Source organism: Homarus americanus, unplaced genomic scaffold (assembly GCF_018991925.1).
Source record: "Homarus americanus isolate GMGI-L3 unplaced genomic scaffold, GMGI_Hamer_2.0 scaffold26591, whole genome shotgun sequence".
NCBI lineage: Eukaryota > Metazoa > Arthropoda > Malacostraca > Decapoda > Nephropidae > Homarus > Homarus americanus.
Genome location: NW_024755595.1, coordinates 751,720 through 778,602, shown reverse-complemented (window position 1 = coordinate 778,602; position 26,883 = coordinate 751,720). Strand labels below are relative to the sequence as shown.

The 26,883-nt window shown below is 38.0% G+C and overlaps 1 protein-coding gene across 3 annotated transcripts; it reads right to left on the bottom strand.

Moving 5' to 3' along the window:
* Window positions 1-779: 779 nt before the first annotated feature.
* LOC121856609 (scoloptoxin SSD14-like) lies at window positions 780-26,883 on the bottom strand. Of its 3 annotated transcripts, XM_042352243.1 has the most exons (14): window positions 26,806-26,883; window positions 23,413-23,471; window positions 14,957-15,039; window positions 11,926-11,975; window positions 11,225-11,376; window positions 10,201-10,421; window positions 8,658-8,699; window positions 6,991-7,186; window positions 6,127-6,321; window positions 5,171-5,420; window positions 4,575-4,765; window positions 3,798-3,925; window positions 3,383-3,609; window positions 780-2,357 (listed from the first exon to the last, which is right to left on the bottom strand). In XM_042352243.1, coding segments are annotated over exons 2-14 (1,887 nt in total). In that variant the 5' UTR covers window positions 23,415-23,471; window positions 26,806-26,883; the 3' UTR covers window positions 780-2,207. The 3 variants fall into 3 exon arrangements, with proteins under 3 accessions (XP_042208177.1, XP_042208175.1, XP_042208178.1); XM_042352241.1 differs by lacking the exons at window positions 23,413-23,471; window positions 26,806-26,883 and adding an exon at window positions 17,707-17,979; XM_042352244.1 differs by lacking the exons at window positions 8,658-8,699; window positions 23,413-23,471; window positions 26,806-26,883 and adding an exon at window positions 17,707-17,978.

The following is a 26,883-nucleotide window of genomic DNA, read 5'->3' as shown; positions in this document are numbered from 1 at the left end:
AAAAGAGAGTCCCAGAGGTGAATACCAACCAAAGCCCAGATTCAAAGCCCAATTTTTCTGTTTTACAAAATCAAAATTAAGGACATGTGGGTGTATCAGAGCTGAGACTTGAAGATGGTGCTCATGTAGACTCAGATCACAACAAAGTAGTAGAACTGCCTTTGAGTATAAGCAGTTTGGTATAGCACTGTGGTGTATGAGTTATCAGAAGAGTGTAGTAGAGCTAAATCATCTAAGGTTAAGGAAAGCCCTGACACTGTGATTCCCAGTGTATGATCTCTCACAGGCCCTTAAAACTTTTCTAAAAAGTATGGTCAAACAAAAGATCCCTACTGACTGCAAACTAGCATATGTGAGTCCTATATTAAAAAAGCATGGGTTCTTTTGGCCATGCAAGTCCCCATCTCTCCTATGCAGTATAAACCAATCCCTCTACATATTCCATAATGATGTGTCTGCGTTCACACCAAACAAGTCGAGTCGAGTCATCAGCCATTTGACTCGAAGTCCATTTTGACTCATTTATGTTTTCCTGGTGTGAATGGTTTCTGTAAAATTACAAATAAAATAAGTCCCCTTGAATGTTGAGTCACGAGTCGAGACTCTATATGACTTGACTCGACTCATTTGGTGTGAACGCAGCCTTAGGGTAACAAACTGCACAGAGTAGATAACATGGTGACAATATTTTGATCTACCCAAGATCATATTGAAGCCGGTCTCCTTTAAGGGTTTATTACCTTCACAGCATCTATGAGAAAGACCAAAAAAAACAATCCTTTACTTTCATTTAACTTTATTTATTAATTAATTATTGTACAATATACAGGTACAATACATATTTACAGTGATTTCAAGATACTGTAAAACCTCATTAGTTCAGAGAAGTCAGACTGTGTGAGAACTGCTCATTTTCTCCAAAGGTAATCACATTCCACAGATTAAAGAATAACATGTTTTCCAGTACTGTATACAGTACAGTATCACAATTTGTTCAAATTAAAATTGACGGCAGCTATAAATTGACCCATTTGATTAAATAAGTCATGTCGACAAAAGTATAGTACATATTTGATTACAGGGCACATTTATTGGGAGGGGGGGATTATAAAAAATATTGATGAAAAAATAAATATTCATGATCCATATATAATAGCTAACATTCTCACACTAATTGAGGATAAATTGTCCCATAATGAAATAGGGAAAAGAATTTTGAAATTAGAGGGAAATACAATTTAATATGGTCATAGCACTTTTTCTGGCTTTATAAAGTATCCTTAACCCCTTATGTAAGAAGGTCCCTCTCTGATGAATAAAATTGTCTGGTATTAGTGAAGGGGTTATATAAAACCCTCATCTACCACTTCTCTCTATTATACAGCATAATAGTTCATAGAAACTGAGCACTGTACTGGACCTGTTTGTTAAAATAATGGCTTTAGGATATGAGTCTTGGATTTTGACTGAATGTGTTTGTGGCTTAACAGGTTATTCAAATAATAATCAGTTCTGTATTACACAGATGAGGACATCTCTCACAAGTTGTCTTCCAAGGTTATTAGTCCAAAGAGGATGTCTTCAAAAGGTCACCTCCAGATACCTTCAAGGATATTGCTACAATCTATGTAAGGTAATTCTCTTTAACCTTTCCTTTATGTAATTACTATACTGTAGTTAAATACTAAATAATTTAATTTAAAATATATTTTTAAAAAATCATAAAAAGTGCATGCATGAAATAATTTGGAAATGTTCGTTTAAAAATCATGATGATGGTGTAAACAATGAAGAAAACTCAGGAAGTAGAAGTTATATGTACAGTACACCATAAATGGTGGAGGACATGAATTATGTGTCATGCCCCCAGCAACTGAGTTAACCATTAAGTAGTAATTTGTAATGTGTTACATAATTTAAAACAATTCTCATACAGTACTTCAAGCCCAAGTCTTAAAATCAGCGTTAAAAATGTTTTACAAGTAAAGGGTACTGTGTAGAATACAAGAATTATATATACAGAGAATATAACATAATATATATATAAAGTATTCTGTATATATATATATTAATACTGTACAGTACCAAAAATCTGTACTGTACAGTCATTAATTGATCATGAGAAAAGTAATTGTCATAATTTATTTTTACTGTACATGCTTTAGAACTTGAACACAATTACAATTTTTCTGTACTCTATACAGTACTTAAAACCCATCAACTTCGCCAGATTTTCTAAAATCGGAGTTTGCGTAAATTTTTCCATCTTGTTCACGGGCAATGGCACAAATCACAGACCCTCCTACACCAAATTGTTTCGTCTTGTGGCCAATTGCCTGTAGACCATCAACAATTTCCTGTAAAAGAACAGATAATCTGATTACCGAGTTCTGAAGTAATCATTCTGGTTAATTTTAACCTCTTACAGTGTTTTATGTGTGCAGTGCAGAAGTCCTACACTAAATACCTGATGATGGAGACCTATTAGACTGACAGCTAAACTAAACTTCAAGTTGGTAAGTTGGATTATTCATAATTTTACCAGTACCTGTAAAAGATTTATAGAGAGTACATGTCATTGCTTAATTTTTTCTGCTTATACGTAATAGCTTAATTTGCACATCTGGGCTTTTTATTTTCAGTTATTTTTTATAACTTTCACCACTTATCAGCTTATTAATCATTTGGGCAGTTGGTCTATCCAGTGTTAATACAGGAGGAAACCGGACTTCGGAAAACCTGCGATGTTTGTTAGGGTCACTCTGAAAATGCCCTTCTCACGTGAGAGATATGAACGTTACCCTCTAATTTATGGGATTCTCAGCAACCCGTAAACCCTCGGTATAAATCAACACTGACTTTTCAGTTCTCTACACTTTCAACAGTCCTGCCTCTGCTGTCCACCTGAATCTGTATATATTTTCCTGGGCATTAGTTTATGTTGCATGGAAAAAGTGTGCAAATTTTTAGTCCTGAAGGGTAAAATATAATACAGAAATCAAAGTGACAAGGATATATATATATATATATATATATATATATATATATATATATATATACAGTATATATATATGTCTTGAATATAACCTCCGAACATGAGGTGGGTGAAAACTTACGTTACTGATAAATCTTGTGAACAGTGACACAGGACAGATGGCAATATCCATATCATTCACAAGCTGTTTCCTTGCAGAGTCATGGGATCCAGATGTGTGTATTAGAAGTAGCTGTGGTGTTGAAACCTTAATGCTATTTTCACCACTACGTAGTAAACAGAGCGATAAGACTGGATAATATAGTAAAGGACCATTCACCCGACATCATAAAATAGGATCGCTGGTTCAATTCCTTACTGACAAGCTATGCAACTTAACATACTTACAGACAAAGTTCCATCCTCATAATTAAGTTCCATGGGAAATAGTTGGTGGTGGATTCTGCGTGCATCAACAGCTTCTTTTATGTTGTTTCCCAACCACAAGTTGCGGATTGAAACCCACGCCACTGCCGAGGAGATCTTCGTTCCTCCTGCAGCACCAACGACTAAGCGGACATCCCCATTTTTATCTACTAACACAACTGGGCACATAGAAGACAAGGGTCGCTTCCCTAAGAGAGAAAGAAAAAAGTAGTTGCCCATAATATTGGATATAAATTATATTACATTATAGTCACTTGTAACAGTCAAAGGTAAAACATATTTCCTTTAGTGTTACCAGTAGCTCATTGGTGACTTGGCCGGATGAAAAGATAGAGCGATATATTTCAACCCTATGAGGTTAGACACTTCTGCTCACCAGGTCTGATGAAATTTGCTGGTGATGGAGGAATGCCAAAGAAACTGGTGATGTTAGGAGCCGAGAAATCATCCATCTCATCGTTGAGCACAATACCGGTCTGCAATGATCTGATCCCAGCACCAAAACTGAAGGAAAAGAGATGAGGAATTGATTCTGAAACCCCACTTTATAACCAGCGTGGATAGGCTAACTAATGTACACTTACGACTTATATTATTATTTGAATACGCATAGGTCTCCAGAAACCCTTACGAATAGCAAAATCTGTGAATACGTTCCATTTTCAGTCTCTAAAAACCTACCCTTTGAATGACATGACCTTCAATAAATACCGTGTCAAAATAAATAATGTAATACAGGGGTATCCACTATACTGTACATCATCAAGCTCCTGTTTATGTCGTTTTCCATAAAATATTAATATCCTAAGTCATTTTATGCATACATTGGGGGCATAATGAAAACCAAAGACCTTGTTGGCTATCTAAAGGGCAAAACAACATGACTCTGGAGAATGATAAATGGACAACAGATGCCATAAATGTATAATTTGCATCAGTGTTCACATGAGAGACAATGGATAGCATACCAATACCTAGAAGAATGCATACCTCAGGGGTGGAAAATTAATTACAGTAAAAAGGGATAGCAATTACAGATGATGACATCAAAAAGAAGATAGCTACCCTGAAAGAATTGGTAGGGCAGATAATTATGGAAAAATTTTATACTAATTGTAACTTAACTAAAAACTCGTATGTTTAAAAATCTTACTATAAGTTGACAGTGCTGGTAACAGATACTGCATCACCATTAGGAGCAAGAAGAGAAAAGTGGGCAGTGCCATGATTATCCTGTACAGAGGTAATGGCACCATAATGTTCAGGATCTTGGAAAGTATAGTTATCCATAATTTGATTGCGAATACTTTTGGCAAAGTCATCAGAAGTCAAGTTCCGTGTGAGCTATAAGAGAAAAATATCAGTTATTAAAATTGAACTATTGTATATCAGTAACATTTCATGTCAACAGTTTTAATGTCAAAATACAAATTCTAAAGCCGAATATCACTCCCAGTGTAAGTAACTACAAATACAATTACCCGGTATTTATAATAATAATTACATTTGACCTAAATATACTAATAGTACAGTACTGTATTAAAAACCCTGCTCAGTGCTGTCTTAAAAGATATTATCTCCAAATTCATGACAATAGACAAATACAAATTGCTTTCTCTCTTTCAAGCTTTTTTTCTGCAAGAGTTATAGGGTACTGTATATATTGTATATAGTGTATATATATTTTTTTTATAAAATGATTTAAATATAATTATGGTAAAACATTATCAAGATGGTGCAGTATCTTACTTCAGTCATGTCGACAAAGTCAGCATCTCCTAATTCTGTCCTCTTAGCATAAGCCCACTTCATGGCCTCAGTAAGCCGCTGGTGTGTTAGAATAATATTTTTCTCATTCATGCTATCAGGAGTGAGTTTATACTCATCCATAATGTTGAGAATGAACCCCACAATGAGACCAGAGCCAGGCGGTGGAACAGAGTATAATGTGTAGTCACCCTGCTCAATACTCACATTCACTGCATCTTTCCAAACTGGTCTAAAACCACAAGATATTTTAATTAGTACATAAACAATATTTAGTGTCAAAAACCTTCAAATATAATTTTTTTTACAACAATTCATAGAGAGCTTGTAATAAAGATGCCAAATATCCAACCACTTTATAACAATAGTCGTATTCCATCTATCTACATCTTTCTGTGTTTCTTGAACTGTATTTACTAAGCTACTACAGGTTGAACCTCTTTTATCCAACATTCCATCGACCGGCAACTCTCAATTAATGGCATTGTTTTAGAAAAAAACTTTATCTGGAACACTTCCAAATTTACAGCACATTCAACCATCATGTATTTGAAGCAAGTTTTACAGCTTGATGCCCATCCTATCATCCACCCATTTATATAAAGTGGGAACTAGGCTTTATATGTAGGACTTCAAAGTACCCTCTTAATTGACAGAGCAGGTTTGCAATACCCTGCGGCAGTCAAAGATTGAAAAGTCCATTATTGACAGAAGAACTGTAACAACCTTAAAAGCTTCTCAATAACAGAGAAGAATAATTCCTAGAGTAGCCATTAAGATTCTGCAGCACTTCCTGCTCAAGTCTGAAACAAATTTATTAAATCATTCTTAAAATATTGCAAAAGCATGAATAGGGAAAAAATTCCAGGTTCCAAGAACAGAACATTCAAACAGAAAACTTCTTTCACACATAACTGTCAAGTATCGTCATTACTCACGTATATCTGCGTAAATCTTCTGCTGTGATAATGCCACCAAAGCTTTGGATATCTTGAGCTAGTTTGTAAGCCAATTGACCTGTGTAAAGAGCATCAGGGTCATTCTGAATTACTCGCAGAGTCTCAGATAGTTGTGGCCTCTTGAGGATGTCACCCTCTTGATACACATCTTTAGTGTCAGGGTTAATAAAAACACTGGAAATAAAAATACAGTAATAAAAATATTAGTTGAAGTATTAAACAGAAGCGTAACTGTGTACATTATCTGCTAAGTTTATAAGGGAAGGCTGAGGAACATAACTGTTAATATAATTAGTGATATTAAGAACATACCTTAAGCATTAATGGAAGATTAATGTAAAGTATTTCGTTACTAGGAATGTATTTCAAATTTATGCAATATTAAGTAATAAAATCTCTTATTTTAAAATGTCTGGTACAGTATTTCAAATCCTTGTCACCTCCCTCCCTCCCCCTTTAGTTAAAAATAATTAATAGATTTTCGGTTTTAGCAACTGTGGTCTTCCCCTAATTAGTTTGTTATCCCAAGGGTTTACTGTACCTTAATACCTAGACTCAACACACTATATTAGTACAAAATCAGACTGAAAAAAAAGTCATTTGAAAGCTACTTATCTCAAAGCACAAATTGAATAGCTTTCTCCTCATATGTCACCCTTAGAGAGTTAAAAAAAGATCTGAATTTTAGGTTTGTCAGTTCATAAGGTAATTTGGTGAAGAACCTTACTTAGTGTACACATACTGTATACATCCATACACAGAAACTGAATTAATCACCCAAAAAATTAACTCGTTGCATCACTAGTATCAACTTAAATGCCAATAAAAGTTCCATCCCCACACCTCATGCTTGGTTCGTTCTTGATAGCCTTTGCATTAAACTTCAGTGCCCTTGCCATGTGCCAGTTAACTCTGTGGCCTTCTTCACACAGCTTAATTGTGGGATCTATCAGATCAGCCCAGGGAATTTTGCCACCAAATCTCTCATACAGTTGATAGTAGCCACGCAGCTCACCAGGCACAGCTACAGCCAAGCCACCTGAAGTGAATAAACAAAATATGAATAAAATTTTGAGAAACTTGGCTATTATCTTGTTTATCACAATGTCAAGAAAAACAAATGGATTAATAACCATAGTGGGGTTAAACCTGGGTAGTGATGATGTCCAAGGAGTGAACAATCAAATCAAATCTGTAGGAAATATTATACAGTACAGGGGCCCCCCAAATTCACGGGGGTTAGGTTCTCAAAATGGCCGTGAATCACCAAATCAATGAATAACATTTGCTGACCGGGGGGGGGGGGTACATTTTTTACTTGTGTACCAAAAAATGTATATTCCCTTTATGAGTTTGCCCTTAGGACAATTATTTCTTTTACCTGTATTGTATATAGTATGTGTGTGTGTGTGTGTAGACACACACACACACACATAAAACACATACAAATAAATAATACATAATGGGAAAATGCTCTCACAAATAATCAGAAACAAATTTATTAAAAATGTGCGTCTACCTTCAAGTCCGTGCTTTATTAATAAAGCACGGACTTAAGGGTAGACTCACATTTTTTAAATTTTTTTCTGATAATTTGTGAGAGAATTTTCCCAATATTATTTATTTGTACAGTATATGTTTTGTGTGTGTGTGTATGTGTACATGTTTACACACATACACACACACACATATTTACAATACAGGTAAAGGAAATTACTGTCTCTAGAACGAATGGTTCCCTGTCCCAGCTGCAAAAATGACGGCAACTTTTAAACTACCCACAGACATTCTTGAGTACATCCAGAGTGTCATCCACGAATAATAGAGGACCTCAAAATACAAATCCGCAATTTTGGGGACCCCTGCAGTGCATATATCACTTTCCTACATAAATGGAACTTCTGTCACATGGTGGTAATAATTGAGTCACTAATTCAAAGGAGGTAGCAAAGAGGGACTTTGATATAATGGAACATTTTTCAATGCCTTCATAAGTAAGGACAGATTAATGCTAGCTTTAGTGAAGCTAAAAATCTGCAATGGTTACATCAACCATGGAAGAGAAGAGGTCATTCAATAGCATAAAAGACAGGAGACCCTGTTCAGAGCTAAGAGGGCAGCTAGGTATTGATATTAGTGGTGAAGTTTTGCTTATGGTTATGTTGAAATGGCTTGGGCATGTGGAGAGAATGGATGAGACCACCTGGTGTCAGGAGATGGTCGAGTCTACAGGGGTAATTTGTGGAGGGAAGGAAAACCAGGGGTAGGCCAAGAATGACATAAGGAGAGTTTATAAGATATGACATTAAGAACCTGACAAAAAAGTCTGCAACGGGCCATGCAGCATGGAGAGCTGCCATCAGGTATTTGCGAAAACCCATATAAGCGTGGAAAATTATTACCATAGAACGTTAAATGATGGCGAAAAGTCCAAAGTCAACTGAAACTAGCAACTCAAACTATAGTGTAAACAACAGCATGCGATGATCTGATGAGAGTCTTACACTCACCTTTGAGACTTGGTTTTGTGTCGGCCCACCACCTTCTTTTGGCTGATGTAATCAAAATATAAAGTAATAACAGTACAGTACAGGATATAAACATAATGCTGACAGATATGGTGTAAAAATGTATTACGGTATAAAACAGTAATTCCCAAACTTTTTCCCATAACGTCCCTCTTTTGCCTTTTACCAATCCCTCATGTCTCCCCCCCCCAAAAAAAAAATCGATTTTACACCTTGTACAGTACTCGTATTTATATTACCTGTACTTTCAGGGTCAACTAACTCGAAATTATTTTATCCACATATCTCATGCATCTGGAGAAGATTGTAGTACCCAGTACAGTACAGTATACTACTACTACAGTATAGTGTATACAAAAATAATGTTAAACAATTTTACTGAAAATTTTCTAATAAAAAACAAAGAATGTCAATAGTACAGTATTGTTTACAGTACTATATGTTTATCAGATCCCCCTACCCTAGTTTGGGAACCACTGGTATAACACAAATAACTAACAATTATAAATTTTATATGTGAGGTACTGTATATTATGGAACAAAGAATAATTTAATTTTGAAAACTTAAACAAAACTAAACAATAATAATAAAATTATTCAGCAAACAACAAACATAAAGGAGTGGGCACTGAGGATGTAGCTTGATGTTTATGGCCCCTTCATTGGGTCACACATCCATACTGATTTAATTCCAAACTTCTGCCATCTTTGCTGATGTATCATACTATTGTCATGAGTTAATTAACTATAAACTAATTATCTTGGGGTTGATAAATTGCAATCATTTTTTAGTTTAAATTTTTTTACAGATGAGGCAAAGTGGAATTATGTTCTCCTTTCTGAATGAGGAAGGAGATCAGTTTTAGCATAGCCAGAAAATTGGAATTGGAATTAACATCCTTTACGAACCTCAGATGATAAAGTCATCAGAGGATAGCAATTTATACCCTTTATTTATTTACAGATCTACCACTGCAGTCCTGAAGTATATTGGAGTTTGTCTTTCCATGAGAGATGAGTTAAGGTGATATGCACCCAAACTTCTCCTGGGTTTAACATCTTCACCGGCACATCATGTTGATTTTCATCCAAAAAGGTGAATATTGAAAACAATGAGAGCGAGTTGTAACTGTAAATAAGTGGAGGTGAAGTGTGATAAGACCATAAAACTAGATTCAGACTGTCATGCAGATAAAATTAAACCATGCAAAAATATCAAGTTAATTAAAATGGTATGTGGATGTGATCAAAGGTGTTCACTTTCAATACTATAAAATAAGCCATATACTGTCAGTATATACAAATCTGTTTATTTACAGCTAAAACCTTTTATATTGGCTTTTACTTTCAGTCCTACAGCATTACTATATAATACGAACATAAGATATAACACAATCCAGATTGGCTTCCCACATATACAAACTACATCCTCATCCACCAACACTCCTTACCCGACATGAACTTTTTACATCATTTTCAAAACTTTGTTATGTTAAATATTGCATTTGGGTGCGCCATTACTAACCTACTTCCATTAAGTTCCCATTGCCGTGATACATATCTTCATATGCAGCAGCTGCAGCACTCTCTCTGGCATTCAGGGAGTATGCCTTGCCCGTGGCACGGTCATAGTATGTCATGAAGAAGCCACCTCCAAGACCCATTGACTGTGTATTGACCACCCCCACACAAAATAGTCCAGCTATGGTGGCATCAGCTGCACTACCATTCTTTTGAAGAATTTCTCTGTTCAGAGAGAGAAAGAGGCAGTTATTTACCAGGAGTACAGATCTTAAAGCTCAATTATAATTGGACACATTTGTCTATACTGTACAGTATTTACATTCTGCAAACTGTAGACAATATGCGGCCAGATAAACTATAACAGTACAGTACTGTACTATACAGTAGTATTCTGTGACTGGCATGGTCATGGAATATAAATACACAAGAGCTCAACAGTACATCTGAATTACTTAGTCAAAATATCCCTCCATATCACTCTCATCTTCCTAACTGTCTGTCTTTTATTATTAATATTCCTACATACCTTCATGAGGTTATTTCATAATTTTGTTTTCAAATTTCATACAAAGATATTCTTCTACATGCTGATTAAGGGGCTTAGCAAGCCAGTTGCACAAGTCTCTTAACAGTCTGGGATGTATCCCATTTCATACCCAAAGTGACTTGCCTACAAACATCCCTGTCTTTACCCAAGCTGAGTCAAGTACAAACATCCCAGTTCTTCCCCATTGTCTTTGATAAATATATGTATTCTACCCCAAGTCACCTATAAACATCCTCATCCTTATTCTTCCTTCAATTAAGTCCTGTACTCTTACAAACATCCCTATTCTTTTACTGAATCATACAAACATCCTTAGTCTTACCCTGTGGCACTGATCAACACCCTTCTCCTTGCTTCATAATGTATGAAGTCACATTTAAACATACCTGATACCTCTTTTGACGAAAATGAATCTACGTTTGCTTACATTATATGACAGTCAACCACTACAGCAATCTTACACACCAAATCAACTTACGTTGCAATTTGAGCACAGGGCGCACCATCAGCACTGACAGCTGCTGTGCCATACTTTCCCAGCACTGTTGGTGATGGTGGTGGTACTGTTGGGATAATTCTGGCTTGAGTATCATCCCAAGCCTCAAACAACCCTGACCTTTCACGTGATTCCTGCAAATTGATTGAGAACAATAAAATAATAGTATAATAAAAGCTCCCTACAGGGTACTCAAAGACACCATGTCATCTTGTGGTCCACTTTTTCACACCACAGGTTGACTCAATGTACTCATACATTAAACCTTGTTCTTTGTGATCTGCCATATGCTTAGCTATTACAAGTACTGTACATTATAGTATTTCAAAGTACTGTACTGTAATTTTTTTTAATTTCTCAGCCCAATGGAGAACTGCCATTAGGTTATCATGGCTAGGAAGCATGGAAAAGGGGCATAACATGATAATGATGGGTATATTAGGTGCCTTGACAGAATTGGAAAATCTAATAAAGTGTTGTACTGAAAGATCAAGAAAGCTGTAGTATTCACTAATCCTTATCCTTTCATGACTCTGAAAAGCACACTCTGATAATTAATAGAATGCAGCTGATTGAGTATAGACAGGTAGTGAAAGGCAGCTTACTCAATATAAGGAAATTAGAAGCTAAAAGGGAGAATGCACAAAATGTGAGCTTAGAATAGAGAACTTTGGGATACATACCTGTCCAGGTACCTGATTGAGAGTGACATCATTATTGCTTGGTTGAAGGCCTGAAAAACATTTCATAGGTTATTTTATTAAACGTTTTTACAGTACAGTACTTTTGTCAAGTATAAATTCTGAGCAAGACAGCTTCCTACACCAGTGTTCAGGTTAACATCAACACAAATGATCTAAGGTGGTCTTCATTGTAACATAACTCACAAGACTGATGTGCTGGTGGTATAGTAGTACCCTGTAGCATGTTTCTCTATTACCACTGTACTGTGGGTTCATTTCCTGGGTCGGATGTATGAAGGGAGTTACCAGTGTGACCTTACCGGACATCTCCGTTCCAAATTCTCAGGTTTCTTTCTATATTAAGTTACTAACACTGAACAATGAAGTTCATAACAAAGAACAGACTGATGGCCAAACAGTTAATAGGTGGTGCCCTGACAAGTGGTACATGTGATAATTAATTTATTGATCTCATATGATAATTAATTCATTAATCTCACTATAAATAACTAGAAACCTTTTAATATTAATTAAATGTAGAACAATGATCATCATCTTTTGAGATATAAGTGATTAAGTGTGCAGTGCAACAAATACTGCAGAACTATCCTGTATACCAAGTAGAGGAATATTCATCAATACTGTAGGAGTAATGGTACTTTGCATGAGAGCCTCACTTCCTGCTATGAGGACAAGGAGGATTATGTTATGCACAAATGATCATGTGTGGTTAGATTTGTAAGATATTTAAACTTTTTGTTTCCTTGTAGCAGTGTTTACTCACTCCACACTTTTAAATACATTTTACTGTACAGCCATTTCTTAAAAGCAATGTACAGTGAAACATTCATAATTCAGAATAATCTGACTACAGTATACTGTACAATACAGGTACAGTACAGTACTGTATGTATATGATGTATACATATTTTTATTACAGACATGCAGAAGGGGAGAAGAATGAGAGAACATTTCATACGGTATACTGTACTGAGTGGCAAAACTGTCTATGTCTTTTCCCTCTGAGTATATATTTCTGGTGAGTTAGTTTCAAGTATTTTATGTATTATCATCGTATTACTGTACGCTGTACTCTATTAAATAATAAATTTTCCATTTAATGTGTTTAAAAATGTTTATTTTCATATGTACTATATAATTGTTTTTCATTATGTATTTTTTGCTAAAAAATATTCTGTAGGAATGCATCTCCCATTATAGAATAGGTTTCAATGGGAAAATTGGTTTTGCATTACAGAATTTTTCGTTTCAGACAATTTTTCAAGAATGCATCCCTTCCATAATGCAAGGAATGTCTACATTATTAATATTATATGATCATTAGCTTATTTTATAAGGTACAATACTTACTGAAACAATGGTAGAAATTGGTCAGGGCCACAGTAGAGTAGAGTACAGTACAGTAGGTTTTGGAATTCATCCCTATATTTTACTTTTACAGTATAGTCTGCATTTACGCGGTCAATTGAACCTGTGAAAGCCCGTGTAAAACAAGAAACACATAAATGAAATAACAGAACATATGGGATTATAATTGAAATAGAGACTGGGCCGACCCCCAAACTCCACTTTTTCCGACACAATACGTACGTTGTAGTAAAAATAACATCTTAATTTTATGATGGTACGCACACACAATTAATAATATTAGGTTTTTTAACACTTACGTTAGTAGAAAAGCTGGGTCGGCACACGTGGATGGCAGATGGCAGATTAGTTGCCTTCCGGTGAATCACTTTCACTACTCACAGAGGTTTGCAGGGCCTCCCAGACAAACCCCTCAAAGTCCATATCCTCACTGTCAATATTACTATCACTGACTTGGGCTGGCTGTGGTAGTGGTGGGTTGTGGGCGAGGAAGTCCTCAATACTACGTTGACGACTAGCATTGATGTTGTCGAGATAGATCTGGATATACGGCTCCATAACTTTCGTCAGATGGTTATTAGACACTTCATACCGATGCTTGTCTGGGTCGTTGTCAAGGACGAGCTTAATTTTCTCCCCCAACTCGATGATTTCCTTCACATTATCATGGCTTGGTCCAGGTAATTCAATGTTTTTCTCTGGTGGTGGGGGTCCCGCGGAAGCCATTGTGAGTTGTGAGGGGAATAGCGGGCACAAGAGAGAACTGTATACACGGACTGAGAACAATGAGACAGGACCCGGCTAGGTCAGCGACTTCTACCCTTTGGTGGCAGGGCATGTCATGTTACAATAGACCAATCACAGCTAGCGGCGGAGGGAATGCGTGGGTGGTAAGGATGCGTGGCCCAATCACAATCCGATACGTCATATGACGTCAGTGATAACATAAGAGCGGCCTTATGCACACCACTCACCGCGCCACTTCCCGCGTATGGTTAAGAATGGACCGCATGGGTAAAAAATGGCGCGGCGGTCTGGACCTCTCCAGCCGCTCGCCGCATAAATGACCAAATTTACCGCGTAATTAAAGCATTTTCATTCTGGCAAAGCACCGCGTAAATGACCAAACGTGTAAACAAAAACCGCGTAAATGCAAACTATACAGTATATAGTTGTTCATTTTATGCAATTTCAGCTTGCTTATGCAAACTTTGAAGCGAGGGATTCTTAAAAGTAGATGAATTATGAGAAACTGTGGAGGTTTTAGTGTACTGTATCTTATTTTTTCTTTGATCAAAAAAGTTACATTTATGGTTCTGATCTTATCAAGCATTTCATAGAGCATTCTTGCACTGAGCATCTGCTTTATGGCTCCCCCAACTTTCAAGGTGTTTTTGTCCCTCCATCTATACAGTACAGTATAAAGAGAACATTATCCATATGCATTTACAGTAAAATATGCTGTACTGTATTCTGATAAAATAAATTACCTGTACGTAGTTAAAAAATATTTGAAGCCATATAAAAATTAAATAGTAAGTTCAGATTAATGCTTCATTCTTATGTACATAAGTACAGTACAGGTAGAAGCACTGTACAGTACAGGATTGTACTGTACTGTATACAGATACTGTGTACTTACCAACACCAAGGCCTATTGCAATAACTCCGATACAAGCCACTGCAAGCAATCCACATGATATCAACTGCTTTTTAGTCACCTGCCTGCCAAGAACAAATAAAAGTTAATACTGTACTTGTTTACATAATGACAAATGTATTGATATATAATGTTCTTAGGTAAAAAGACTGCTAACATAATACCATACAATAAATGCAGCTTTTATATTAACAATTATTTCACTTGTTTGCTTTAATTTACAACTTAAAATTAGGTTTTTAGTGATAAAAAACTTTGATTTATTTCATTCTGAGGTTGGTGAGCACATCCTCTAACCTTAGGCATATTTTCCCTTACTGTATATAGTAATCAATATACCCCTCTGTACATGTACAGTACTGTACTACCCGCACAGTACTGTACAGTGGTCCCTCAGTTAACGAGCACAATCCGTTCCAGCAGGATGCTCGTTAACCGAAACCATTGTTTCAATGGGTTTTTGAGTAATTGGTTCCAGCTCACCGAAAATTGCCTAAATTCAACAAAAAAGGTAGAAAAATAAACTTACTTTGAGGTGTGTATGTAGAAGGCTCCTGGATGATGATGATGATGATGGGAATTAGAATAGGGGTGGAGGAGAAGGGTGAAGAGAAGGCATTGGGGTGGAAGAGAAGTCACCCCATGGCGCCATTTCACCCATAAAATTTTAGTTCTTTTGGTGTAATTCAAGATTACTTTCCTTAAACAACACTGCACTGCATTATATATTGTCAATATGTAAATTAAATTTCAAAATGACCAATAATTTACATGCAAACACAGAAAAAAGCATTTAGTTGAAGAGAGTCTCAAGCAAGATGTTACCTCCACTGAAAAGAGAGAGAGACTGGCGCCTGTTTGGTGTGTTGCCAGGCTGGATGGCGCGCATGAAACTAGTTTCTTTACCTTCAATTATGTTCAATAATTGTTAAAATTACTAAAAAATTTAATATTAAACTTTTAAAATTATTGAATAGTATAAACTTCTTGATATTTACTAAAATAGTAAGGAATTTAAGCCCTAAAACCGATTACTGTATTGGCGGACTAATACTACAGCTGGTGGACCGCCAAATGCAAGCGAAAACATGTTGAGGTCGGCTCGTAAAAAACTCGTTAATCGAGGGATTGCTCGTTAACCGAAGTTAAGAATCTTATGGAAGGTAAATCGTCAACCGAAATCTCGTTAACCGAGGCGTTCGTTAACCGAGGGATCACTGTACATTATTTCTATTTGAAATAGAACAGAAAAAAATACATTTTAAGGAGTTTTTAGCCAATTATCCAATACTGTACAGTACTGTATTCTACAACTGTAAAATCATATACGTAAATTCTTTATCAACAGAGAGTATTGCTTGAAAGAGTCAATAATAATTAACATAACTTGACCATGCTAAGATCCTCATGTTATAATAAAACACATCATATCATTATGCAATGTAATGGAATAAAAATTCAAAACAGGTCTTATGAAATACTTCAAAATAATCAAAATGCATAAATTTATATTATATTATTTACTGCACTGTATGTAAATATTGTTTCAAACACTGTTCAGCAAAAACTCAAAATTCTGTGATTCAAAAGTCAAGATTTCAGTTTCATATTTGCCCCTTGCAACACACCACCTTAAAACCAATGCAAGATGAAGTGCAAAAGCATTACTGACCTTAATAGGGAAATATGCAGAGTTCGTGCTGACTTCATAGACTTTTAATTAATTTTTTTACCCTAACAATGGATTCCAAGAAGACCAAGTGATGGTAATACTTACAGTGGTGCAAAGAGGAAGTATATTACTATATATTAATATCATGCAAAAAGAGTTTTTTGTCATAATAGCTCATGTATATTATTATCAATATACAGTATATGTATGACTTTCATCCATTTCTGTATAATTCATTGCACTGCTGACACAAAAGACCCCACTGGCCATTCAGAGTACTTTTCAGCATCTATACCGTACGTACTCGACATCAGATGTGTTGTTACACACAGATCAGCTCTCGGTCATCTTGCATTTTGTGCTACCCAGAGGACCAGTCCATTCCTTGATCTTCAGAAGCATCAGTAGTTACATGGGAGAAACTTGCCTCATACCTACTTGACTTTTTCAGTGATAATGGTAAGGATACTGACTTCAGTTTCCTTCATTTCATGGATATAGATTATAGAAAATCAAGGACAGCCAGCTCCTTCAGAGGTAGAAGTTGTAAAAAAAAAAAACGTAAGTGAATTACACAAAATGCATTTCACCAGCATGTTTTGTCAGTCTCAAGATAAGAGAACTATATTCTTTACACAAATTTCCTGAACTTGGTACTAAGGCTGAACCTTCCTCATCAAGTACTACGTTAGTTTTCCTTATTAATTTTTTTTAGTTTTGTTCCTTCTCACAAGTTGATAATCCAGAATACAGGGTACATGTACCTTTTGGCAGACCTCCTCTGGGATTTTACCTAATTTTGGATATGATTAGATAAACCCCGATTACCATTTACGTAGTATACTGTATACAAGTGTACATGCACTTTCAACTGCTATACAGTAGTCCAGAGAAACATGCTTTAAACTATGCTAGCAAATCTCCAAACCAAAATCGTGGCCTGGGTAAGGTTCTCTATCACCAAGGGTTAGTGTCAATGCTAGGAAACTATTCATTCCAGGTAGTTCAGCAGCCAAAGTGTAAGCGAGAAGCACACTCATAAAGACTGAATTTGGTGTACTTCACGAAGTATTTTCTCATTTCTTCTTTCCTTCGTTTTTCCCAGGTGATAATTCCTAACGACTTCCTTTTCAGGTTCTTCTGCAGCAATCAATATACAGTATAGTAAGTACTGTACTATACTCATAAATACACCAGACAGTGCACAGTGTTGGTCAGGTCAGGGCCCAGGACTCAGGTGTCAAGATGTAAACAAAACAACCTGCCAGATGTACGACGAGCTTCACGGCCAGATGTACGACAAGCTTCACGGCCAACTTCACGCCATCTCACGGCCAAATCGGCCAAAACTTTTTGGATGGGAAGCACAAGGCTATTTTTGCAATCCGCACAAAATAAAAGTATACCCTACAATATCCACTTAAAATGTCGTAATAAAACCAAATTTTCACTTAGAATTGAGAGCCCAATAATTACCTAAAATAATATCTATAATCTACAGTGAAGATTTACCTTAATCTGAAATGGTGGTGGAGCATGATAACACCAGTTGGCGTCAGCAAAAACGTCTAGTTAGTCATCGTCCCCTTGTTTGTTATATTTTCTACCACTGTCGTAGGACCCTTTCCATTTACTAGTGGACATTTTGAAAACTAGCACTCGGAATTTCAGAAAGTAACTCAGATGGCTTTGTAAGCTATGAAGCTTAACCCATATGTTGGACACGTTCAGCCTGAACAACTCAAATATGAGAACTAACAACTAAGGTAGTAACTAGAAAGATCAGTCAGCTCAGTAGGTCACGTAAATATGTGAAGAGGTGAGGTCACTGATTAGGTGAGGTCATGACAAGGTGAGGTTGTGGGGTATGTTATGTTTGGGTTCACACTCAGGATGGGATGGAGAAAGGAAACTCACAATGTGCTCTCTGTATACATGTTGTATTGGATGTACAATGCAGCTTGGTGCTGGGAAGGCAGCATGGTTACAAGCGTGATGTAGAGAGAGCTGGTTGGTGTGGGTGCTCAGAGGAGGACAGCTTGTGGGTCGCCATGCTCGCCGGCGGGAGCGAGGGCCGCCAGGCAGTGGCGGAGGAGGTGGTGTTGCTTGCTGTGGCTGTAGCTAGAAGAAGAGCGAGGTCACCACGAGGTCAGGTCTTAAATAGCGGAGGTAGGCGTGGCTTAGTAGTTGACCTCCGTCATGTAAGGCGGCGCTGGTTGACCCAGACCACGAGGCATCACTGGGGAATTCGTAGGGTCGGCTACTCAGGGACAAACAGCGTTTGTAGGGGAGAAATCCACTACAAGGTCACTGAGCCAGCATTTTCATTGTGAAATTTGAAAATGTGCTAGACTTTTCTTCAAAATCCACGAGATGAGGAATTAACACGTGTTTTACAAAATACGGCCAAATAATTTGGGCGTGACCATCACGGCCAGGCGAAGTTTTTTACGGCCTAATTAGAGAACTTTGGCCGTGGAAACGGCCATCTGGCAACCCTGTGCGAGCCGTAATTAGGGTTGCCAGGTCAGTCAGGAACTTCATTCCCATCAAATATATAATATATATATATATACTGTATATATATATATATATATATATATATATATATATATATATATATATATATATATATATATATATATATATATATATATATATACAGTGGCGGCTCGTGCATAGGGCTGCAGAGCTGCAGTCCCCTCAGACACTCACTGCCAGGCGTATGATTCCTTTAGAGAGACAGCTGAATAATACACTACCAACAAATATATCATTTTATATGTTATTTAATTATTTTCAATACGTTGCTAAGTGAATTTTCATTAAAATCAGACCAAAATTTAAGTTACTTTCATAGTTGCTGTCAATGCTGTACGATTGATGTCTGTTATCGCCGCCGCCGCCGCACTTGAAGCAGCTCAGTCTCGTGTTTACATTGCGTGTGGACGGTGTGGTTAAATCGTGCTTTGTGTAAATCAGAAAGTCTCATAGACTTGTTGGAGATGATGAATGACAATAATCTACAGTCAACATTTTCAGACACTGTCAAGTTGCTGAAAATTTTAATAACAACTCCAATGACAACGGCAGAAGCAGAAAGGTGCTTTTCAACTTTGAAGAGAATTAAAACTTTTTTGCGCAGTACCATGGTGAATGACAGACTGTCTGCTTTAGCAGTGATATCCATTGAAAATAAAATGATAACAGAAATAAAGGATTTTAATGAAATAGTAATAAACAATTTTGCTACATCGAAGAGCAGACACGCGGACTTTATTTTCAATTAATACTGGTCCATCACTACTACCATGCCCTGGGAATTAGTGGACATCAACTACAACTCATACCTGAGGTAGGTCACCTACTGTTGTGTGAGGCTTGCAGTCCCTCCAGTTTATTTTTCACGAGCCGCCACTGTATATATATATATTGTTTTGGTCATATTTTCATTTATAAATAATATTATTTACGAATATTATACAGTGATTATAATTATGTACAGTATTGTACTAGACAAATTACATACAGTATTTAGTTAACTGCAAAATATCGCTTTATTGTTTAGGCTGTCTTGATGACACGTTCCAGATTGATATTTTATATTTTATGTCCACAGACTCATAACTTTCCTTCCCTACTCAATTTTGTGGTGTAGCTCTGAATATGGAGCATTGACACTTTTTACTTTTACCTGTAGCATTTTCGCCACAGATCGGCTCGTTGGCCGCTTGGGAGGTCGGTCACGTCTCTATTACACACTGTTGGCAAGTACTGGCTCCAGAATACAGTATATCGGAACCTGCTCCAGTGTTGGTCAAGTTTGGCCTTGAACGAGCTCACACTCGGTGCCGTCACATAAGAACATAAGAATGGAGGAAACTGCAGCGGGCCTATTGGCCCATACTGGCCAGTCCCATTTACACCCAACCCCTATTGCTCATATGAGCATCCAACCTATGTTTGAAGCAATTCAGCGTATTCGAGTTAATGATGATATTTGGTAACTTGTTCCATTCATCCACTACTCTGTTTCCAAACCAGTGTTTACCTATTTCACGCCTAAATCTAAATTTGTCTAATTTAAAACCATTGTTACGAGTTCGCTCCTGGTTGGATAGTTTGAGTACCTTTGTAATGTCCCCTTTGTTTAGCCCTGACTTCCACTTATACACCTCTATCATGTCGCCCCTCTCTCTACGTCTCTCGAGGGAGTGCAAATTAAGATGCCTTAACCTGTCTCTATCCTCAAGATTCCTAATGCCCGGGATTAGTCTTGTCATTCTCCTCTGAATTCTTTCCAAGAATTCTATATCCATTCTGTAATAGTGACCAGAACTGAACTGCGTAATCCAAGTGAGGTCTCACAAGCGCAAGATACAGTTTTAGGATGACCTCGCTAGTCTTGTAACTAACACTCCTTTGTATGAACTCAAGTACTTTATTAGCCTTGTTACGAGCAAAAACACATTGTTTACTTGGCTTAAGGTTCCTACTTATCATTACTCCTAAATCTCTCTCGCAGTCGGATTTCTCTATGATGCTGTGAAGACCAGCCTTCTCCTGTCCGAGAATTTGTGCTGGGACGATTTACGCAATACTGTTTTCTCTTGGAATACCATACTGATCTGCATTGACCCGCACTTGTAAGTACAGCCTAAGTGATGGCATACCCCTCGGTACTGAAATATTGTTGACTAATTACGCCTACTCGTTTCGGCCTAACCTGCAGTAATAAGACAATGCAGAATGAAGCGAAGCCAAGATTAATAGTTATGAACTTTGTGTTATGTCAGTATGTTTAATAAATTGTAATTAAGATACAATTGTGTGAGACTAACTAATTGTGTATCAGATGGATCACCTTGTAATATTATGAACGCTTTCTCCTCTGCAGGTTTTGACCACATCAATAAATGTTGAATGCGTCAAAAGACGGGTTTCAATCATTCCCTTCGACTTGCCCCTAACCTGAACGTCCTTAACTAAGACGTTTACAATCCTCTTCACCACTGATCGGCTCGTTAGCCCCTTGGGCGATCGGTCACGTCTCTGTTACACACTGTTGGCAAGTACTGGGCATGCACTGGCTCCTGAATGTACCTGAACCCGCTCCAGTGTTGGTCAAGTCTTGTCTTGAAAGAGCTCACACTCAGTGCCGTCACAACACTTTCTGGGTATCTGAGGTTCCGTAGAGCAGGCGCCCGTCTGGTGGCCCTCCTTTAGACATTTTCAATCAATTGACAGTGTCTATCATACCTCGGGGACCAGACGGTGACAGTATTCCAAACGGGAAAGCACCTCACTCTTGAATACCGTGACGAGCGACATGTGGGGTTATGAGGTATGTGTTCACACTCAGGATGGGATGGAGAAAGGAAACTCACAATGTGCTCACTGTATACATATTGTATTGGATGTACAATGCAGCTTATTGCTGGGTAGGTAGCATGGTAATAAGCGTTGAGTAGAGAGAGCTGGGTGGTGAGAGTGCCCAGAGGAGGTACACGCGACTTGAGGGACGCCAAGGTCGCTGGCGGGAGCGGCAGCAGGAGGTGGTGTTGCTTGAAGGTGGCACTGGGTAGAAAGAGGCTGGTCACAGTGGTGTCAGGTCTTATAAGGCGGGGGTAGGCGTGGGTAGATAGTTGGCCCCCGCTCCATAGGTGGCGCTGGAGGCGTAGGCTGGGAAATTCGAGAAGGTTCTGTGCTTGTAGGGGAGGAATCCACTACAGACGGACCATCCAGATATCTAAACAACCTTCTTATAAACCATATGGTTTCGTTGCTTGATTCACCTTCTTCTCACAATGGCCCGAGAACTTAAGTTCCTTCTTGTCGACATTCACACCCCAGGTCCTTTTCGCATTGTCTCAATGCAGTTTCTTCGTCCTGTTGTGACATGTGATACGCCTCCTTACTGTTGTGCTACACAGGTGCATGCTCTTGCAGACATTTCGTGACATTGAATCTTCGCAGCTATTTTTTCGATCATACATGAAACTCAGAGATCTTTCTGTAGCTTTTCACAGTGAAACATATATCCGAAACATACTATGTATACTGTACTGTATAATGTCAGTACCTTCAATATTATTAACTAACCCGCAACCACAACTGGAGGGCAGAGTACAATTCTATTGTTTTCGGTCCTACGAACCAGTGTGTCGGCAACAGTATAGAACACAGGACGATTATGCAAGAGGGAATCTTTAACATTATTATTATTATTATTATTATACTGTATTATTATTTTTTACAGTAATATTATTATTATTATTTTTATAGTTATTTTTACAGCATTTTTAAAATTATTATTATAGCATTATTATTATTATTATTATTATTATTATTATTACTCATGCACCAGGCAGGTTATGGCCAGGAAATACTTATATGTACATTGGCATTTATCACACAGAGGGAATGAAAGACCATGGGGAGTCTAGAGGCAGGCAGCTCCAGATACACCCCTGTATATCAATATAGCTTCTCCCTTATTTAGTTTTCTTATCTACAGGAGTCCCAGCACACAAACATACTACACAAAATGATGAAGCCCTCACCTTACCTTACCAAATATTGTGCCAGCCAATGCCAGGGTCAAATTTTAAAACGGATAAATCAGACAACACAGAACCACCACAGACCAGAGAAAACACCATATTGTGACACAAAATTAGGCACTGTGACATTAAACAGACTTGATGGCGATAAAATATGGAAAGGCGTGAACTCACACATGGTGGGACCTCGGTACTGTACTCACATTTCTGTAGTGTTTTGGCGAGTTGGTGAAGTTTGTCAACACAGCTGCGTCGACCACATCTGTAAATACACACCTGTGACACTACTGATGTTTACAAAAATTCTCTCTCTCCTCTCCTCGCGGGAGGCGGCAGCATCTCTACGACGCTTGTTGCTTGTCTACCTTCGCATGTAGTTGATCAATTTCTAAAATTTTTACGCCCTCTATAACGATACTTCACCAATCATCACGGTGGTGGGGTGACATTTTAAGGTTTGTCTCAAGTGTGTCCTTGTAAAGCAGCTGTTTTGGCAGTCTACTGTCGTCTATGGGTGCAACATGGCCAGGGCCAATATAAAGAAGTTGGAACTGGGCTAAGTCGGCATCGATGCTCCAACGTCTGATGTCAGTAAGGATGCTGGTATTTGCTCTCCTGTCTTCTCGGCAGACGCGCCTCGCAACAATGATCGGAGACTATACGCTAGTAAATACTCTCTTTTGGACGTGATTCATATATGCTGTCACACAACAGGGTGAGGAAGACCACTGCTCGGTAGTAGAGTAGCTTTGATGAGAGTTTCAACTCCCTACAGCTGAAAACACGGGTACGTATGGCAGTCTGCCAAACGCCCGAGAAGCGCATATGTTACATGTTTACAGTTCCTCATACACATGGGAGAGGGGGGGGCGAGGGGAGGATTAATTCATATACAGTATACATTAAGACGTCGTATACCATCATAAGACACCCAAACTATACCAAAATTAGGTTAGGTTAAGTGCATATGATGGCAGCAAGGATGCTGCTCTGCCATCTACAACACCCCGTCCTTGACCACAGTAAGGGGGAAGGACAGGGTGTGGCCACTTCTTGTGCGTATTAAAGTCCTTTTATTGTTATTATTATTATTTACTGTGGGGGAAAGCCGCAGCTGAACCTGCAGGTGACTACCAGATGAACATCTCGGGTTAATCGATTATTAGGCTGAACTGGAGGACTATTATCCTATTTCATAGAACAAGAGATGTAGGCTATTTATCAGCGATGAATTGGTTGTTACTGGGTTCTTTATCTACAGTAGTCATGATAAGGTCGCCCCTGTATACCTATCAGACTAGGTCAAGAGAGATTGTTATTGATAATAGTGGTCACTTCCACGATCTCTCTAGTCGTCGTGACAGTTCGTGCTTCTCAAAGTCATTCACTCACGTTCCTCTTGAGACTAATACAAGTAAAGATGAGACAGTGCATCGTTGTAACAATACAGCATCGTGCCTGACTGTGTCACCCTCTGGTATAATACCTGCTATTTTAGTATTAATGCTGGATGGTGTATGGTGATGCTTGGTCTTAGGGACTTGTTTTGGTGCATTCGTGTACACACACACACACGTCGTGACCACAGCACTGACACCCAGCTGAGTGTAGACGGTTGTTATCAGTACACCCCGCCTCTGCTTGAATCTATATCTGTGTTTGTAAAGTGTGTGACCTACACTGTTCATGTACAGTGATTGTATACCTACACTGTTCATGTACAGTGATTGTATACCTACACTGTTCATGTACAGTGATTGTATACCTACACCTGCTGGAATCCTTGGTGTCTTGGGGGTTGAAAGGGGTTCCTGAGAGAATGACAAAGAAGTCGTAGGACGTTGACGGTGCAGCGCTGTATGAGCTGTGGAGGCTGAACAACTGGGCCAACACAACACAAACTGAACGAACTGGAATCTACTTAGCCACAGACTACCTCAAAGAAAATGAAGGTGGGGTGATATTCTGTGACTCTCAAAGTGCTTTGAAATAAATGAACAGCCCATCAGGCTCTATGTCTAAAGTTGTATGTGATATTAAAAGGAATGTGATAACTGCCAATGAGAAAAACTTTCGTATCGAATTTGTGTGGACTCAGTCCCGTGTTGGAATCAGGTATCATGACCGTGCTGATAGACTGGCCAATGAGGCATGTAAGAAAGAAAATGTTGACCGTGACCTTGGTCTGTCCAATGCTGTAATTAAAAACATTCAAGTCAGAATCATGAACTCTGATCTAGAAGAAGTGAGAAATGCAGAGAGACCTGACAGTTGTAGCATTAGTAAATATGACAAATTTTGTGACAAGAGGTACCGGTATGGCCAGCATAAGGACAAAACCAGACAATGTGATGTGGTCGTGGCCAGAATTAGGCTAGGATACAGACACATCTGGCAAGTTAGTAACGCTGTACCCATACCGGAACACTCAGCATGTAAACTTTGTGATAAACCTTTAAAGCATACACTTGAACACTATATTATTGAATGCGACACTGTCAAAGACTTCAGGCCACCTGACTTATTGTATCTTGAACTATGTAATTACTTCATTGAATCAGGTGCGCTTGAGGACATTCTTGCTGTTTATCCCAAATTTGCTAGCCCACACTGATTAGTCTTCAATTAGAATACGACTCCAATGTATGTGATCCACTGACCTATATATACAGGTACATGTATATGTGTATGTATGTATGTATATGTACAGTATGTATATGTGTATGTGTGTGTGTACATATATGTATATGTACTGTCAATGAATATGATGCATCTCTTTGTGTACGAACCTCTGTCCCGCATGGCAGTGAACAGTGACATTACCCATATGAATCTGACCTCTATACATTTATAGCTGTTAATGAATATGATGTATTTCTTTGTGTATGAACCTCTGTCCTGCGTGGCAGTGAGAAGTGATACCACCCTCAGTGTCAAGACCTGACTGAATTACTTAGAATAGGCAAACTGTACTACAAGCTTTGTCAATAAATTTGTTAAACTAACTAAAAGCTGTGGAGTCCTGATGAGCAGAGGATCCGGATGAGGAGAGAGAACGTGGGGGGGGGAGTTGTCCTGGTCTGTGGGCTGCCTTTATACAGGGCCTTTGGGAATACCGCAGTCAGTGCATTGGTCCAAATGCTCCCTGCTGGCGTAGAGTGCTAACAGTACCTTAATATGATAACTGTTCTGGGTATAGGGAGAGAGGTAGTTAATCTGATAATGACAGTTGAGGGTAGTGATAGGCTGCTCTTCCGCTATAGAGCAACATTCTGAAACAGTCAAGCAGCATCCCATCACCCGTGTATTGTAGTGTAGTCATCATGGCACACTGGCTCCGAGTCCTTTCGTATTTTCTTGGTCATTGTGTCTCTCTAAATCTTGGCGCAGTAAAATGTTCTGTTTTTTACGTCAATCTGATGACTATATTTACTGCACTTTTACAATTGACAGTATCAAGTTGAAATTTATCTAGTTTTATGTTAAGCAAGACTCACTTTGTGTTATAATATACATATGCAGTAAAGGCCGATGTAACATCATCAAATAAAAAATTTATATGTTAATGATCTAATTGTTAAGCCATTTTTACTTACACGCAACTGCTTTACTCCTTCTGGTCACACTGTCGCACCACACTAACCGTACGTGAGACGGTACACCGCAATAGGGGT

Coding starts and splice junctions, on each gene's coding strand:
- LOC121856609 (XM_042352241.1), bottom strand. CDS start 17,726: ATGAGAAAATACTTCGTGAA. Junction 6,322..6,990: donor AAGAACGAACCAAGCATGAG/GTGTGGGGATGG, acceptor TTTTATTTCCAG/TGTTTTTATTAACCCTGACA. Junction 3,610..3,797: donor AGCAAATTTCATCAGACCTG/GTGAGCAGAAGT, acceptor TTTCTCTCTTAG/GGAAGCGACCCTTGTCTTCT.